This window comes from Myotis davidii, unplaced genomic scaffold (assembly GCF_000327345.1).
Source record: "Myotis davidii unplaced genomic scaffold, ASM32734v1 scaffold534, whole genome shotgun sequence".
NCBI lineage: Eukaryota > Metazoa > Chordata > Mammalia > Chiroptera > Vespertilionidae > Myotis > Myotis davidii.
The window spans coordinates 586,600-605,478 of NW_006286678.1; the positions used below are offsets into that span (position 1 = coordinate 586,600).

Below are 18,879 nucleotides of genomic sequence, written 5' to 3' on the forward strand. Positions count from 1 at the left end.
CTCCCCATTTAAATGGGATTAGTTCCATTACTATTTGAGAGTGTTATTTCGGTCAGAAGAAATAATGCGAGTCTAGTACAATACTTGGATATGTAGTTGGAAGCTTAATAAGCGGTAGCTATGAATAGGTACAGTCTAAAGTAGGAAGTGGCAAAGGAATGTCTTTGGGGAAAGTTCAAGTGAAGTGCCCCAGCATTTGAGAAGAAGAAAGGTTATTTCTTGTCGGCAGAGATCAGGGTTGGCTTTTGGAAGAGTGTATTTGAGCTGACTCCTGATGGTTGATGTAGCCTCTGGGAGAAGAAGTGGGTCTGGACAGAGTGGAAAACTGGATTGTGAAGAATTTGGACTTCATTCTGCAGTCATCGGGGACTCCCTGAAACAGTTCTACAGAAAGAGTGCCACGTTCAGACCTGTGCTGCCGCGTGTCGGATGCTGATAATATAAAACATTCCCATCATTTGCAGTGTCTCATGTCTGACAAAGGCCTTTCATAACTGTTGTCTCATTTCATCTCCACACCTCCATAAATGAGATAGCTTTTATTTTCCATTTTGCAGAGAAGCAAAACAGCCTTGGAGATATCAAATGATCTCTTTACACAAATTCACCTGATTAGCAAGTGTTGCTGTTACCAGATCACCTCAGTGCCAGGGGCTGGCTCCGGGCCTGTGTGTCAGGGACTCCTGTCAGGTGACCTCCAGGTTCTTGATTTGCACAGGAAAAATGTTAAGACTGGTTGAAGTGAGAACAAAGCAAGTTTTACTCAGGCAGAGAAAAAGAAAGAGCCAGGGCGGGGGTGAGGCTGTGAAAGAAGCAAAAGTACGCATCCAAATGGACATGGGCCACCTCACGGGTGTGTTTCGCACGTGGACTATCTATTCTTGTGACTTTACGTGTTCCCAGGGCCCCAGCAGTTGCTGTGCCCAATTCTGATTCTGCCTCTGCCTCTGGTTGGGGGCGGGCCTCGTTATCCTTAACTTCTGAGACCACCTCAGGGGGGGTCTTGGATACACTTTCCCTTTGATTATGCGTGGAAGTGGGGGCTCTGGTGAGAGGATGTCAGCTCTGCTCCTACATCCTCATTCCACTTGTTGGGATTTCCCCTTAACTACTTCCTGTCCTGTCTCATTGGGACCAAAACAGCTCACTCTGGACGTCAGAAGCCTTTGGGGAGCCTGTTGCAGTCAGCTGGCCTGGATGGAGGCTGTGAGGAGTGACCGGGGAATGGAAGTAAAGCAGGACAAGACGGGGAGAGAAGAGGAATGGCTAGGACGTGGGAAGTGACTGGACAGGCGTGAGAAGTCGGAACGCACCGGCCTTTGGACCAGGTGGTGGTGCGGTGTGTGGAGGGGGCTGGCTTGGGAAACGTGTGTCACAGGGTTGTTACCTCGTAATGTGCAGCTCAGCCTGGTGTTCTGCCTCCCCTCCTCCTGTGACCCTTCAGCTTAGTCTTCAGAAGGTGCACTAAACTGTGATTGCCGCTGTCAAATCGCTCCATTTATTCATCCTAGCCCTGTTTCCTGGTCATTTCTTGGTGTCTTTGTCCTTCATTGCCTTCCCTGACAGCTCCATCCTAGACATGGTAGCAGGCACAGTCCAGTTTAGGAACTGTTTGTGGTTCAAAGGGCACTGGCAAGGGATAGACGAGGATTTCAGTAATCCTTGTGCCTTAGAATCGGGGCTGTGAAGGTAAGGCTGTTTCCAGGCCGCCTCTCCGATGCCAATCAGTAGACAACATTGTTGGAGTATGGGCCTGACTGGCGTCATCATGGAGACCATGGAATTCTGGAAAGGGCAATCAGAGTGATTCTTCGTCTGTCCTACCCCTATGACTGGGCTGGGAGTGGAGAACTCCTTCCCTCAAGCTGCCAATGGAAAATTCTAGGCTTTCAGGTCTGTTCTGCTGCTAACGCCAGTTATCTTAAAACTGGGTCAGTAAAGTGAAGTCAATGTTAGGTGGTATTGGTCACCGCATGCCACTGTGCAGCAATTGGTTAAATCCTTTAAGAGGTTTTAAAAGCTAACAAGAACATGGCCCTCAATGCCTACATGACTTCATGTAGCTGGATTTTAGGGAAACCAGACATCTGATCATTGAATGGGGGATCTGACCCCAGCTCCCGCGGCTGAAGGTGGGTGTGCTAGATTGCGTTATTGCTCAAGACATTTTCTGCCCCTCCCTGGAGAGACATACATTTCCCTAATCAATGACTCTAGGCTTGGCCATGTGTGTTTTAGAACCCCCTTCTTGTGGAAAATTACATAACTCTGCCCTGTAGTGCTTCAGAGTTATTATGTGCCTTGCCCTGGTCAGTGAATGCAGGTGGGCATGATGTGAGTGATTTCGAGCTGTAGCTGTGAGAGCCAGCTTGTGACTCCCTATCTGCCCCTTTCCCCTCTGCCACAAAACCAGCTATGTTCTGGGAAGGAGAGGCACTTCTGTCTGCCTGGGTCCTGGAGTGTAGATGACATGGAGCAGAGACAGTCGACCCATAACGGACAAGTAATGTGAGCAAGAATTAAACCTCGGATTTTATAAACCCCTGGGACTCTGGGGTCATTGCTATAGCCTGTTCTGACCTATACAGTCTATCATGATAGGGAGCCAGATGCCTTATGAGCATTCTAGAAATGTCCCAGACTCTCTGAGCAGATTGCGAGATCCTATCTTTGTTCCTGAGGGCTTAGAAACCGGTCTGCTGCTTTCCCTTCCTCTGCTCTGGGGAGGAGTACATTTCTCTGGCTCACGGCTTTGGCCAGTGCATGGTGAGTGGACTTGACCTATGGCACACTTCAGCGAGGCTGTAAATGTATCTGCATATTTTGATTCTCGTATAGTTGCCATCCAGCAAAAGAGCATGCCCAGGTGGCCGTTCTGCAACCTGATGGGAAAGGGATGTATGTGCAGTGACCGGATTCTGACCCGCAGTCTGGAGCTGAACCCAAGCTGAGCTGTAGCTGTCCACAGACCAGCGACCAAGAAATGCGGGCTGTTACTGTCAGCTCTGCAGATCTGGGGCTGTGGCCTTGGCGAGGTGACGCATTTGGTTGGAGCGTTGTCCTGTACACCAAAAGGTTTTGGGTTCGATTCCTGGTCAGCACATACCTAGGTTTCAGGTTGTATCCCCAGTGGGCAAGGGTGCAGGAGGCTACTAATTGATGTTTCTCTCTCACATCAATGTTTCTCTCTCCCCCCAACCCCCCACCTCAAGTCAATAAAAAAACATCCTTGGGTGAGGATAAAAAAATCTGGGGCTGTTCATCACCCTGGCAAGAGCTGATCAGTGTCAGCAGAGACCATGTGTTCTCTGTACAGAATCCCTCTCCTTCACTAATCATCAGTAGAACAGCCTTCTCACACCAGATCTTTAAAATGAGATTTCTGAGATGTTAATGATTTCATTGCTCACAGTAGGGAAATTGCCTGGGATTAAAGGTCCTCTTTATATCAGCACTAGGTTCTTTAGTTTCCATCCCAATAAATAATGAAATCTAAGGCACATCTTCATGCTTGCTTTATAAGCATAGCTTTACAAAAGTCCTCTCCCTCCCCTCTGCTACCTGGAACACACAAGTCTCTTTTGTGCAGAAATTCTGGAGCCAGCCCTGCAAGCACACGAGGCCCCTTAGCAAGATCCTAGACCAGCGGTCACCAACCTTTCAAACCTCACGGACCACCGCTTGGCAACTGCTGTCCTAGACCAAACATGTCACAATCATGGCCCATGGGCCACATGCGGCCCACAACTAATATTTTTGTAGCCCATCCAATATAACGGTATGTAAGAAACATTTTAATAAAAATTTCGTAACTTAATTTTTACAATATCCTGCTATATATAATTATTAATAACTAACTACAACATTCGCTAATGACTAATTACTATAATGGTGTTGCATTCATTCATTATGTGCAGGCGCACCATTTCTCTCCACTAATACTAGGAGCAAATATTTTAGTGGCTGATTGCCACATCCTTAGTCTTGTACTGACTTGTTTGGTGTGCACAGCAGGAAGTATTTCGCTTTCAGAGAACAAGAAAAATAGGTTTATTTGTGTTATGCTTATTAATTTGTGCAGTTATTCAGTGTCTGGTAAGAAAAAAATATTAACTTTTATTAAAACGTTCTATTATTTTATGTTAAGGATTACTCTTTTTATTTCAGACCTTTGTATTCAGCATGTCTCTATCAGAATAAACCTATGTTTCTATGAAAATTGAAGCTTTGTTTTTTTGCGGCCCACATAAACCTTGTGAATTTGGCCTGTGTTAGCCTTTGAGTTTGTAGACAATACATTTAGGAAGCCAAGGGCCTGGGAGAACTTGATGCTTTCAGGGTCTCTCCAGTCATATCTAATCAGTTTGTTCATTCAATAAATGTTGTGGACTTTACCCTCCAGTAGTGCTAGGTGCTGGCTATCCCTGGTGATCAAGACAGATAAGCTTATGTTTTGCTGGGGGAGGCTGGCTGAACCAAGGGTTAGCAAGGAATCTAATAAGCTCCTATTATACATAAAACTGCTAGGATTGGATACTTCTGTCAAATATATTAAAGCTGAAAATGTATTTTCTATAAGTCAGTACCTTTAAACCCAAAGGTGTAAATAGGTATTTAATAAAATGTTTTATCCCACCCTAAGCCACCTAGTTAGTTCCCTTCTACCTGTCGGGGCACATGTGGGAGGCAACCGATCAATGTATCTCTCTCACATGGATGTTTCCTTCTACCTTCCTCTCACTCTCTTCTGCCACTCCCTCTAAAGATCAAGGGGAAAAATATCCTCGGGTGAGGATTAACAACAACAAAAGTCTATGAAGAATATGCAACAGACACAGTGTGTGACTCACAAAGTCTAAAATATCACTTACTGTCTAGCACTTTACCGAAAGATATTGCCAACTTCTAGTCTTGAACGTACTGAGAAAGGGAGGCAGTGCAACAAGATGAAGGAGAAAGGCAGGGTCCAGATCAGAAAGGGCCTTGTGGACCATGATAGGAAGTTTGGATTTTATTGAGAGATCAAAGGGAAGCTAAAGAAGGGTTTTAAGCAAGAGATTGACATGATCAGATTCATATTTCAAATCAATTGTATGACCCTCCACACACACACACACATACACACTCACTCCTGAAAAAATCCCACCCCTAGACTAAGGAGTGTCACATTGTTGCATTACCAAAAACCGTCACTAGAAAAGTGTGATGAAGGAGGATGGATAGCAGTTTTATACCAAACACAGAGCTGGGCTCTGTCATTAAGATCACGTTGTCATCTTAGCACTTAATAAGTGTCTTGCACTTTCTAAGCTGCAGGCCTTCTCTGTTGGCTGTATTTTGTTCCTTCTAAGTGGGTACAGCTCTCTTGGGTAGGGAGAACAGGCCGGAAACCACCTGGGTGACTGTTCCCAAGGCCGCCTTGGCTAGCAGGATTGTGAGCTCAACCCCATTTCAGTCCCTGTTTTCCACTAGCAGTGACGTGGAGCCGGCGAGGCCATGGAGATGTGCAACCCGTGATTTATTAACTCCCTTGACCGCAGCAGATCCCGGAGAGCAGCAACCAGTACTCTAGAAGTCACAAACCAGCCAGCTGGGGTTGTGTCCCATTCGGATCTCTCCCTACTTATCTCCCTTTTCAGTGCTATTCAGATCCGGCACTGAGAGAGTCTGTCTCACCTCTGAGCTTTCCCAGGATCATCTGCTTCTCTTGCTGAAATGAGACTTGTCTGTCTGCTTCCTGGAATTTACTATGTCATCACATAGTAGTCCTCACTTAACATCACTAATGGCTTTTTTCAACTTTAAGGGAAATGATGTATAATGAAACCAGTTTTACCATAGATTCTAATTGATATAAATAAGAGTTAGGGTCCTACAGCATCTCATCAATATTAGAAGTAGACAACGTTATTTGAGGACCTGCTGCACTGTAGAGATGTTTGGAATTCTATACTCTCGACCTCTACCTCTACCCTGTCTCCCCGCAGTCACCACACTGTTGTCCATGCTCTGAAACACATTTAATCTTCACAGAAACCCTATGCGATAGGCATTATTGTCTCCGTTTTTGAGGTTAGGAATTCAAGGTGTGGAGAGTGAAGTGACTTCCCACTAAGTGAGTGGCCAGGTTGGGATCCCGACCAACACATACCTGACCTGTATTCTGAGTCGTCATGTCACTCTACCTTTCTTTATGGAACTGGCTGGGGGCATCTGTCTCTTCCATTTCCATCTCTGCCAACCTCAGACATTTCCTTCTTTCCTAAAATCTGGGTCTCTAGAGTTCTCTTGTACAGGGGAGATCCTTTCTCTCACTGGTTCCCATGGTAGTAAAAAGTAAAATGGGAGCCATGGCCAGGTAGCTCAGTTGGTTGGAGTGCCATCCTGTACACCAAAAGGTTGTGGGTTTGATTCCCAGTCAGGACACATGCCTAGGTTGCGGGTTTGGAGCTCATATAGGAGGTGACTGACTGATGTTTTACTCTCCCCCCTCCCCCATCTCTAAAACCAACTAAAAAAAAAACCCAATACACTGTATCCTCAGGTGAGGATTAAAATAAAAGTAAAATAAAATAAAATGGGAGAGCAATCAGGATTAAATTAATATTCACTTTTAAGTATAGTTGCATAAGATTAGGGAAATAAGAATGGAAGATGTTAACAAAGACATTTCAGGAAACTGTAAATAGTCACTTTGGGGGGGTTGGGATGTGTAGAAAATACAGTTTTCAGAAATTACATCAAGTATTTACAATGCATTTAGGTTGAAACTTATTTTTGTGTGTGTCACGCATTGCTTTTTTGCATCTGTTTTAAGAACCCATGTCTGTGTCACTCCTAATTAACATAATAAACTTGCATACCTGGTAATTTACTGGCACCTTGTAAACCTAACTAAGCATCTGTATGCCCCAGCCCAGTGGTCGACAAACTCATTAGTCAACAGAGCCAAATATCAACAGTACAACGATTGAAATCTCTTACGAGAACCAAATTTTTTAAACTTAAACTATATAGGTAGGTACACTGTTATTAAATTAATTAGAGTGCTCCTAAGCTGGCCTTTGCTAAAAACGTCCTCAAGCTGATTGAGGTACGTTCGCTGAGGTCGACCCCTTCCAACTCTCCCATCCACATTGGTCTTGTATACTTGTTTCGTCTATCTCCTTTCGTTCATCCTCTCTATATGTCCACCCCCCACTTCTTCTAACGCCACTTCCTCAAAATAGACTCGCCCAGGCTGAAAACCGACTTCTGCGCATGGGCCATAAAATTTCAATCGCACTGTACTTGCGCTCCTGCACATGGTATTTTGTGGAAGAGCCACACTCAAGGGGCCAAAGAGCCGCATATGGCTTACGAGCCATCGTTTGCTGACCACTGCACTAGCCCAAGCATGTCAAACTCACTGCCCATGGGCCACATGTGGCCCACAACGAATATTGTTGTGGTCCAGCAAATATAATGGTATGTAAGAAACCATTATAATATACAAATTGTCCCATCGACTGGAGTTCTTCCAGAGTTCGACCAGGGGGCCGGCCAGCGGGGGGCAGGCCAGTGGGGGAAAGGGAGGAAGGCCCTGGTGCTGGCAGGCAGCTAGGGAAAGGGAGGGAATACCCAGCCGGCAGCCGACAGCCCCTAGGGACTCTTCAGTGCATGAATTACTTACACTGGGCCTCTAGTTATTAATAACGAACTACAAGGCTCGCTAATGATTCATTACTATAATCGTGTTGCATTCATTTCCTTTACACGCCTTATGCACAGGTGCACCATTTCTCTCCACTAATACTAGCAGTGAATATTTTAGCAGCCGATTGCCACGTCATTAGTCTTGGACTGACTTGTTTGGTGTGCGCAACAGAAAATATTTCACTTTTGGAGGACAAGAAAAATAGGTTTATTTGCGTTATGCTTATTAATTGTGCAGTTATTCAGTGTCTAGTACTGGTAAGTTAGTGTTCAAGAAAAATATTAACTTTTATTAAAATATTCTATTCTTTTATATTAACGATTACTTGTTTATTCCAGCCCTTTGTATTCAGCATGTCTCTATTGAAATAAACCTACGTTTCTATGAAAATTGAAGCTCTTGGTTTTTTTTCGGTCCACAGAAACTTAAACCTTGTTTATTTGGCCCATGGTAGCCTTTGAGTTTGACATACTTGCAGCTGGTTTGGCTCAGTGGGTAGAGCGTCAGCCTGCGGACCAAAGGGTCCCGGGTTCGATTCCTGTCAAGGGCACATACCTTGGTTGCAGGCCCCTCAGGCCCTGGACCTGGTCAGAAGCAATCAATTGATGTGTTTCTCTGACATCGATGTTTGTCTTTCCCTTTCTCTTCCACTCTTCCTAAAGACCAATGGAAAAGTATCCTCAGGTGAGGAGTAACAAAAACATGTAGATGTAGAGACTCGGTTGGAGTACCAAGGTTTCATTACTCACAGAAATAACAGAAGAGAAGAATCCAAGAGGTTATTGACAGATACAACCAAAGGTAGTGCACTGGAGAAAATACTTAAGTCTCTAGTGCAGAGTTGGTGAATGTCCGGCCCATAGGCTGTAGAAGGCCCATGAAATCATTTGGTCTGGCCCTGCCAAGGCATTAGGAGTGAGTGAATTAAATGTTTGACCAAATACAGCAGGCTAATTTTTTTCTTTTTAATTTGTGCAGGAAAGATTTCACAGCATGAATCCAGGTGATTGTGAGGGCACATTTACTGAAGCTGGGACAGTGAAACAAGGAAGGGCCTAGGATGCAGGCAACGGGAGAGTCTGGGCGGGGCGCTTTGGCTTTCTAGAAGCTTTATGGGAAAGAAGTGAGCTTAGGTGGGGCTGCTGTCAGCTCACTGGAGGAGTCAGAGAAAAGGGGCTTTGGGGAGAGGTTCTGGGGGTTTAGCCCAGGATGAGCTGCCACTGCCCACTGCTCCCCTGGCTGCAAGTCTCATGGGGTCCCTTAGAGTTGAGAAAATGTCTGCCTGTCAGGGAAGAAGAGGAGAAGGGAAAAGCAAGGGTGTGCTCCCAGGAGGGAGAGTGAGCCTATAGCAGGCTAATTTTTAAGTTGAGGATGATGTTATAAATATCCAAATGGCCCTTGGCAGAAAAAGGTTTCCCCACCCATGCTCATTTCTAATAGCTACACAACCTAGAACTGGAATTTCGAGTTTGATACACGCTGAGTTCTGTCCCTTTACCATTCTCTTCCTCCTCTTTCTTTAGGTTTGACTTGCACTGAATTGGGCCTACAGTCCAGGATGGTTTGTTCTCGGGACCAGACCTGACCAGAAGTTGACCTCATGAGCACATCCGCCTCCCCCGCGGCCATGCTCCTCCGGAGGCTGAGGCGGCTCTCCTGGGGCAGCACAGCTGTCCAGCTCTTCATCTTGACCGTGGTGACGTTCGGCCTGCTGGCCCCCCTGGCCTGTCACCGGCTTCTACACTCGTACTTCTACCTTCGCCATTGGCATCTGAACCAAATGAGCCAAGATTACCTGCAACAAAGCTTGAAAGAGGGTGAAGCTGCCCTCCACTACTTTGAGGAGCTGCCCTCCGCCAACGGCTCAGTGCCCATCGTCTGGCAGGCCACCCCCCGCCCCTGGCTGGTCATCACCATCGTCACCGTGGACAGGCAGCCTGGCTTCCACTATGTCTTGCAGGTGGTGTCCCAGTTCCACCGGCTGCTTCAACAGTGCGGCCCCCAGTGCGAGGGGCACCAGCTCTTCCTGTGCAATGTGGAGCGCAGCGTGAGCCATGTGGATGCCAAGCTGCTGTCCAAGTACGTCCCCGTGGCCAACCGCTATGAGGGCACTGAGGATGATTACGGCGACGACCCTTCGACCAACTCGTTTGAGAAAGAGAAGCAGGACTACGTCTATTGCCTGGAGTCCTCCCTGCAGACCTACAACCCGGACTACGTCCTGATGGTGGAAGACGACGCCATTCCAGAAGAGCAGATCTTCCCCGTCTTGGAGCACCTTCTGCGGGCTCGCTTCTCCGAGCCCCACCTCAGAGATGCCCTTTATCTAAAGCTCTATCACCCCGAGAGGCTCCAGCACTACATCAACCCAGAGCCCATGCGGATCCTGGAGTGGATCGGTGTGGGCATGGTGCTGGGGCCCATCCTAACCTGGATATACATGCGGTTTGCCAGCCGTCCGGGCTTCAGCTGGCCCGTCCTGCTCTTCTTCTCCCTGTACAGCATGGGCCTGGTGGAACTGGTGGGCAGGCACTATTTCCTGGAACTGCGGCGGCTGAGCCCTTCCCTGTACAGTGTGGTCCCTGCTTCGGAGTGTTGCACCCCAGCCATGCTCTTCCCTGCCCCTGCGGCCCGCCGGACCCTCACCTACCTGTCCCAGGTGTACTGCCACCAGGGCTTTGGCAAGGACATGGCCCTGTACTCACTGTTGAGGGCCAAGGGGGAGCGGGCCTATGTGGTGGAACCCAACCTTGTGAAACACATCGGGCTCTTCTCCAGCCTGCGGTACAACTTTCACCCCAGTCTGCTCTAGTCGGCCAAGAAATGCTTTCCTGGAATCGGCTGCTTCTTGGAGATTCAAATACTGAGCGTTTTATTTAGTTAGACACGGTCGCTTGCAGATACTTCGTTGTTTAACATTGCTGAGGATAGAGGCACTGGGACAGCAGAGGAAAAGACCAGTCAAGAACCTAGGCAGGAGCAGCAGTTGGCCACAGATCCGGACCTCTGTCCCGCCACACAGCCACACTGCCTCATGCAGTCTGACCCACCCAATGAGGGGGCGTGAAAATACCGGTTACATTCTCCAGTTGTTTTCAGCTCTGCTTCGTGATAGAGATTGGGACTCCCCAAAATACCGTGCACAGTGATATGACTGTTTAAGGATGTTAAGGGTAGAACTTAGTGAAAGGTGAGATCCTTTTGGATTGATTTCTTTCTCACTGGGCCTGAGAATGGATGTATTCAGAATGGATGTCTAAACAGGCAGGACCACGTGGCTAGATTCTGCTTGTTTCCTTGACCTGATGTAATGAAAGCCAATAAAAGTTGTGCAGTGCTGGCAGCGTGGAGGCAGGTGACCTGGCGTCCGTTACCTGCCTTTTTCTTCTCTGCGCTGCAGTGCACGGATAATCAGTATTGTTCGTGAGAACTTTAAGGCACAGCAGAATTTGAAAGCACCTTATGGATCATCAAAGTCAGATTGCTTATGTTTATTAGAGACTTAATATTGCAGATTTCTGTTTCATTCTGATTATTTGGAAATTGGGCATTGCAGAATGCTGTTGAATGGGTGAGCTCTTTACTAACTGCATATCCCTTTCCCTGACTTTTCTGGCTAACCCGTCCCCCTCATTTCTTTTTCTTCTAGGTAGCATGAGAAAACATGGACTATGAAATCAGAAGACGCTGCATTTTTTGTTGTTTTCAGATTTCTCTCATGTCCTGGTGGTGTGAACTTGGCCAAGTCATAACCACTCTGAGTCTCAGTATCTTCACCTGTAAAATGAGGACAGTGGTACCTACCTTTTAAAGTTGCCTTGAGACTGTATGTAAGACACCTTATAAGTGCTCAGCCCGGAGAGGGCACAGGGTAAATTCTAGTTCTTTTCTCCCCTGTAGTAAGTATATACAACTCAAATGTATTTGGAGGGAACGCAGCTTGGCCCCCACCTCCAACCAAGGTAATTTTTCATTCAAACTGGAAGCGATCTGAGACACCTCTTGAACTTATTCCAGGACTATCATCTGAAAATTACTTTTCTCGAGAATTACAAGTAAATGGCCTTGGATGATACTTATGGGACCAGTGGAAAACATGTCCCTTCCTGAGGACAGATGGTTACATGAGAGTTCACACAGTTGTCCAGTCTGTTTCACTGCCACATCTTCTGTTTGCATTTACATTTCCACAGGGAGTTTCCATGTGGGGATCCCCTTAAGAACAGGGAGGAGGGCCAAAGCCGGTTTGGCTCAGTGGATGGAGCGTTGGCCTGCAGACTGAAGGGTCCCGGGTTCGATTCCGGTCAAGGGCATGTACCTTGGTTGCGGGCACATTCCCAGTAGGAGATGTGCAGGAGGCAGCTGATCGATGTTTCTCTCTCATCGATGTTTCTAACTCTCTCTCTCCCTTCCTCTCTGTAAAAAGTCAATAAAATATATTAAAAAAAAAAAAAAAAAGAACAGGGAGGAGGTATACAGGGGTGGGGGTGGAGGTGGCAGTGGGTTCACCACCACACATTACAAATGAACAAACTGAGACCCAGAGATGATGAACAACTTCTCCAGGTTCACACAGCTGAGCAGGACTGAAACATAGCTCTTCTGACTTCCAGCCCCTCTGGTTAATCCCATCCATGTTATAGATATCTATATAGTCCAGTTTTCTTTTGTAAAATACGATTGTAACCTGGACTGAATAATATCTCTGTAAACTAAGATGGTAGAAACTCATTGTCATGTGGACCTTGGGGAACAAACAGGTATCAGTGTGTGTTGTGTTGTTATAGTGACCTGTTATGTATCTCCCAGGAATGTCCAAAGTGACCAGAGCTACTAGATGACTTATTCAAGATGTTTGGATTCCACACCTTCATTCCTCCTCTCCCAGCAACTGATTTACCACCCCCTGTTTGAGAACAGAATCAGCTTCATGTTTGAGAATAGAACCACCCTCAACCTGTGGACCTCATGAGAGTTTATTGCATTCATGATTGGATTGCCTCATGAAAATGTATTTGTCCAGTGGGAGAAGAGCCACATGTAAGCTAGAAAGGCTCAAGACGGAACCATGGCTGGTTTACCTTTCTGCTGTTTCTAATTCAGATGTCTGCCACATGCAGACCTCCCTCCCCTGACTCCGTCATGCTGGATGGCCAAGGCCATCTTTGCGTTGTCTAATTTCTCTGCCTATACACCAAGAACCTCCTCCCATTGAGCTTAACTAGAGTCTGTCATCCTTGGACGTTTTCTGCAGCTCAGTGCTGCCCTTTTATCTCTACCCACTTCTAGATTTTCTTCCCTTTTGTCCCTCATTCCTAGAACCCAGTTTTTGTATATTGTCCTTGATTAGGACAGCTAACAGCTTCACACCAAAGCTGAAGTCTCTCATTTAATCCTAAGCAAGGGGACTAGAGGAGAACCCAACTCCCCTTCTCATATCAAGGGACATAGGTTAACAGGTCAGTTAACCTGGTCCCTTAACAGTCCTCATCTTTCAGAGTTTAAATTATAATCAGGCCTAAGAAGCTCTCATTTGTGACAGTGTATTTGTGTAGACATATTAGTTAAAATAAAAGCATCCATTCCACTGAGGTATCCTGAGAAGACTTTGTGTCATTGTCTTTTCTTTCCATGGGATGTTTTTTTGTGATGTGGCGATTAGTACCACACACACACACACACACACACACACACACACCATTGTACCGTTCAAAAGTATGGGCTGTTCACTTGAAAATTCGTAAGTGAATTCCTTAAATGGAAACACTTGAATCCTGCATTCTTTTTTGTTGTTTAAAGAAAGAATGGTAAGAATACTACAGTGTAACTGGAGAATACAAGTAGAACTTATATAATGATGGGGCTAATCTAATTTACGTTGGCTACACTTCTCATTTGGGAGAACTTATTTAATTGGTAACTTAATTTGGGTGGAGAGGCATTCTAATTGGAGTTGATTACTGTGGGACTTTTAGATACACTAAGATGCGTTGTGAATTGCGGTAACACACTATAAAACTGGGTAATTTTAAGTCACCTGAACAATCTGGATATTTTTATCCCAACTACAAGGAATTTGCTGAGAAATGTTCATTAACTGGCACTGGGGTTTTTTTGGGTTGGATTTTATTTAGAAAACCCGTGGGGCTGTGTCCAAGACAGTTGGAAATTGAATAGTGCTAATGGCAAAAATAAAGTACTTAATATATTAGAGCTGCCATGGAGACCTGCTGTGGCTGGCAGGTCAGCCCAGTACTTAGATGATTCACAACAATGTGAGTCATCACTGCTGAATGGGAATTTTTGGTTTAGAATGGAACAAATCATCGTGACCTTTTTCCTAACGACCTACATGGAAATATGGATAAACTGATTTTTTAAAGTACATCTATGTTCATCATTTGGAGATAAAAATATGAAACTCCAAAGGCAAATGATGAATTTATAAAAAATGAACAAGGAACAGGTGGCATAAGAATGTAGGAATGAGGCAGCTCTATTATGTCAGAGAAATGAGAGAAGAGGTCCATGATGAGAGTGAAGCAGAGGGCTCCCATTTGTCAGCTGTTCCTGTGTGTCCCAAACTCCCTTATATAATAAATCCTTTATGCGTGTTCGACTGTCATGAAATCTTTATAGGCTCAGTCTGTGGATAATGTAGAGGAGCTCAACAGTGGATAGTCAGTGTTCTGGATAAATAATTCATTACCTTGCTCGGTAGGACCTGGCATTGTGGTGCATTTAAAATAAACTCAAACCCCTACATTACCTCCCACGCCAGATGTGCTCTGGCCCCTGCAAACTTGGACTTCATGTCTTACCATCATCACTCCTGTCATGGTTCTCCAAGCTCTAACCACACCGGCTTCCCTTCCGTTCCTTGCATTTGCTTCACAGCTTCTTGCTGCAAAGCCTTTCTCTCTGAAGAGAAATGCTTTCCCTTTGCCTGAATCTTTCCTATGACTCAGGTCTGAACTCAATTTTAATTCTCCTCCCTCTCACCCCTCAGCAGACTTCCTTTCCAAGCAGCCTCCCCCTTTCCTGCCCCCAGGCCCATCTGTCACATTATCACACCACCCAGTGTGATTCCCTTCAAAGTTCTCTCTGGTCATTATCTGAAATTCCCTTATTTATTATTTTGGGTATTTTTTCCTCTCCATCTCCTGCCACAGAATATAAGGTCCACAATATCAAGGGTCTTCTCTGTTTCATGTAATCCTTCCCCAAATCCTAGAGCAATACCTGACACATAGTAGGAAAGGAATGAGGAAGAGAAAGAAAAGGGGTTTAAAGTGGAACTTACTGAACTGAAGGGGTTCTCTGCTTGGGGTGTTCTACTGAGAACAAGATGTGGTTGCCGCAAGGTAGTTTTATTTACTTGCAGCAAGTAAAGGAGATGGGATTCATACTAGTAAGCAAAGCTCTGCCTCCCCCAACTGAGCCTTGGTATTGTTCTTGTTTACTGCTGCATCTGCAAAATACTGTGCTATATTTTAACATTTAGCAAGAAATAACATTTAGAACTGCCCAGACCTTGAGACCCTTGTCCTATCTAACAGAACTGCCCACAAAAAGGAATATTGGAAGAAGAGAAATGGGCCTAAGGAAGAAAATTGGAAGGAAAAGAACAAAAAGGGGAGGCAGTGAAGGTTAGCTGTGATGTACAGTTAGACCCTGGAAACGAATTTTGCATGCATTCCAGATAGGATGGCAAGTACAAAAAGGAGCTCCTTGCACAACTACATACCTACTCTTTTTCTTTGTTGTTATTATGGTTTTGTTTTCAGTGGGGGGGGGCCGGGGGAGGGGGAACAATAACAGAGGGGTCCCTGTGTGCTACTTTCAGGGGAAGGCTGGGTTTTCTTCTTGAGGCTGCAACAGCTGCTTTTTCCTGGGAATTACCTAGACATGACCACCACCCATGGTGGCACCACAGCCTGTTCTGGGACTTTGAGGCCAAGCGACAAGAAAGAGTGAAGGAATGGTCACCACATTGTACCAGTAAGCTCCTCTCAAGTTACATGGGTGATAGGTTTCAACTGACCAGTATCTCTGAGTGCTAGGGTTGGCCTTTGGCCAAGTCATCTGTTACGTGACTTTTGCTGTCTGATGTTTTGTTAGTGCAGCTTTGTTTAAATGTGAATAAACTGAGTCCTTTGCAAAATTCATGCATTGGCTACACGTTAGACGAAGAATGTACCCCACCCCAATGTGTTTTTTTCCAGAACATGATGTAAGCCCTGGCATCGCTGTGGCCTGGGGACCTCAGACCATGGTTGTTTGTACATTCAAGCCCATACTTTCGAAACACAAGTCAACCGGTCTGTGTAGATTTCCCTCTGGTAACGAGTTGGGCAATTCCTCTGTCCTCAACCATACTGCTTTTCAACCCCAACACAGCCAGACTCCATCGCTAGCTGGGGTTCAGCAAAAGAAGCTTGGCTTTCAGCTAGCCCCTCCTCCAATGTGGCTTATGATAAAGAAGGCAGGATCTAATCTTCCTGGAATCTGCATGCAGAAGTCTTCCTCTTTTGAACAAGTAAAGAAAAAAGCATTTAACTTTTAAAAGTTCTTGTAAAAAAAAAATAGTGTGTGTCTTTCATACTCAAAATCACAGTTTATGTATTTTTCGGCAAGGAACTACACCTAACAATCATACATAAATCTAAATTTAGTGGTTTACCCCCATATTAACAAATGCTTAACTCTTATTAGCAATATTCAGACAACTCAGCTTTTTAAAAACTGTAGCTGAACTTTTACCTAAAATGCGCCAAAATGTAGAAACACACTTCTACATTTGAAATAAAATGCTTTGATGAGATTAGAATCCCATTATCTTACCAGTTAACATCAGAGAAAGAAAAGAACTGTTTCAGCCAAATTAACCCCCTGTTGTCACACTTAAACATTAATTCTCACACTAAAGAAGACATTAAAATTCACAATTACATGCCAGGAACACTTTAGACAATTTTTGTTCTTCCGAAGACACCAGGCATCATGCCCTACATGTCAGCTTACATTTACTGAGTGTCTACTGGGTGACTGGTACTGTGCTGAGCGTGGAGACACCGAGGTGTGTGAATAAGACATGCTGTCATCTGTGTACAAAATGGGCTCCCTCTGCAAGCCTGACAAGCTCATCCTATATAATCCTATATAATAAAAGCGTAATATGTAAATCAACCGAATGCTGAACAGCAGAAAGACCATCCAGACCATTCAGGACCACACTATGACACCCACTGGCGCCAGGCCAGCCAAGGCAGGTGCAATGTGATTGGTTGGGGCCCGGCCATCACCCCATGATCACCCTGCAGAGGGAGACCCAGGCCACCGACCAAACCAGCGGGCTGCGAGGGAAGCCCGGGTTCCAGGTGCCAGAGGGAAGCAGTGCTGGCAGCCGGAGGAAGGAAGGCCTACTCTTGCATGAATTTCATGCATCAGGCCTCCAGTTAACTAAAAGTAGCCACAATGGGATGTTTTTATCATTAAAAAAAAAAAACAAAAAAAACGCTCAAAACCTAACTGAGCCAGTTATGGTGGAAAGTCACATTCTAAGGCAGCCGTGGGCAAACTACCGCCCACGGACCGGATCCGGCCCGTTTGAAATGAATAAAACTATTGAAAAAAAAGACCGTACCCTTGTATGTAATGATGTTTACTTTGAATTTATATTAGTTCACACAAACACTCCATCCATGCTTTTGTTCCAGCCCTCCGGTCCAGTTTAAGAACCCATTGTGGCCCTCGAGTCAAAAAGTTTGCCCACCCCTGTTCTAAGGCCTATATGATAGGTTAATCTCTACCTTGACAAGCTCGGCCCATTGCTTTTGTGCATCCAGAATATCCTTCTTCAAATGTCAAGGTGATCTCTTCTCCAGACCCTGGCACAGTACAGGGCGAGACACCCCAACATTCCTCATTATTATCTCGTACCCATATCCCTCTTTACGGTACAAACTATACATGTGAAATGCTAACGGTCCACACCACCCATGTAAAAGAAGTATGTATCTCTCTGTTTTACTTTTTATGCAGTCCTGAAGATTTCCCCCTCCTTAATCTGCCACCAATGGCTTTCATATAACCCTTCTTATGTCTTTCCTTTGATTCTAATGTATAAAATCAACTGCAGAAGGCTGTTCTCTGGAGCATTATCGCATTCCCTTGAGATTTTGCTTTGGGACTAGCCCCAAACCTTTCTTTTAAGTTTGGAATTTCTTTTACCAACACTTCCTTTTAGGACCTTGGTGTCGGGTCGGGGAGTTAGTACACTGGGGTGAGTCCTGGGGTGACGGGCTCACAGGGTGCCATACGTAAGGTGCCCCAAAGTACCAGAACTCTAAGCTACCCCAACTTTCTCAACTGCTCTGCAACCTCTTGCTGAGGACAACATGGCCCCCTAAAGAAGCCTCCCTCTAACAAAGGAAAAGATTGGCACAAAGATTTGTTTACAGAAATAGGTCAGTGAAGGGGGAGTCAGCCTGTCCCAGCTCTTGGAGCAGGTGCTTTGGGGAGAAGATAATGTTGCTTTTGATGCAAGAGGAAAAACCAGAATATTATCTTTGAACCTATGAAAGGTTATTCCTTTTTCTTGCATTTCAAGAAAAGCAACTCTCTAATGTCCAGGTTTCTAATCCAAATGAGAAAAAAGATGTGACATCTTTTTCTGAAACTGAATTAAAAATACACATTTGGGAAAGGAAAAAATGAGCCCCAGAGAGCGCTGCTGGCCCAACTATGACACACCCTGTTGCCAGCAACTTGCCACGCCTTTCTCATAAAAGAACCAAGAAAAGCCAAGCAGGAAGCGTTCTGCCCATCCCACCTTGCTGACAAAACCTGCTGGTCCTCAAATGGAGAGGATTGTGAAGATCACACTTGCCCCCACTCCCTCAAGGTGAGTTTTGTTCCCTAAAGCTTTTCTAGTTCATTGTCCTTCCCAAGTCTTGTGGCCTCTGGGTTTCCTGTGTAAAGTCTGTTTCTTAATATGGCTCATCTGCTTCATGGCTGACTGCAAGTTAAATCAGTGTCATGGCACCCTCTGTCCTTCTCGCGGGATGACCAGAGCTCAGCTATCACAAGCTGGGAAGGAACACCCTTCTTTGAACTCACCTTGACATTTTAAGAAGGTTATTCTGGATGCACAAGGTAGAGAAAAAATTTTAACTGAGGGC

At 45.4% G+C, this 18,879-nt stretch overlaps 2 protein-coding genes across 4 annotated transcripts in view; one reads left to right on the forward strand and one right to left on the reverse strand.

Moving 5' to 3' along the window:
• Positions 1 to 18,879, reverse strand: part of RNF20 (ring finger protein 20) — an 80,400-nt gene that overhangs the window by 44,785 nt on the left and 16,736 nt on the right. Inside the window, exon 1 of one of the 2 annotated variants that reach the window (XM_006758408.2) lies at positions 8,252 to 8,351. The exons of the other annotated variant lie outside the window; for it this stretch is intronic. The gene's annotated coding sequence lies outside the window, so the exon portion shown is untranslated. Of the gene's footprint in view, positions 1 to 8,251; positions 8,352 to 18,879 lie in introns of those variants that run through there. 2 annotated transcript variants of the gene reach the window in all.
• Positions 9,076 to 11,926, forward strand: TMEM246 (transmembrane protein 246). Of its 2 annotated transcripts, XR_001512956.1 has the most exons (2): positions 9,076 to 10,886; positions 11,346 to 11,926. XR_001512956.1 is itself a non-coding variant. In XM_015560473.1 (1 exon), the coding sequence occupies exon 1, from the start codon at positions 9,297 to 9,299 to the stop codon at positions 10,506 to 10,508; it is 1,212 nt and encodes a 403-aa protein (XP_015415959.1). In that variant the 5' UTR covers positions 9,076 to 9,296; the 3' UTR covers positions 10,509 to 11,211. The 2 variants fall into 2 exon arrangements, 1 of the variants encoding a protein (XP_015415959.1); XM_015560473.1 differs by lacking the exon at positions 11,346 to 11,926 and having other exon boundaries at positions 9,076 to 11,211.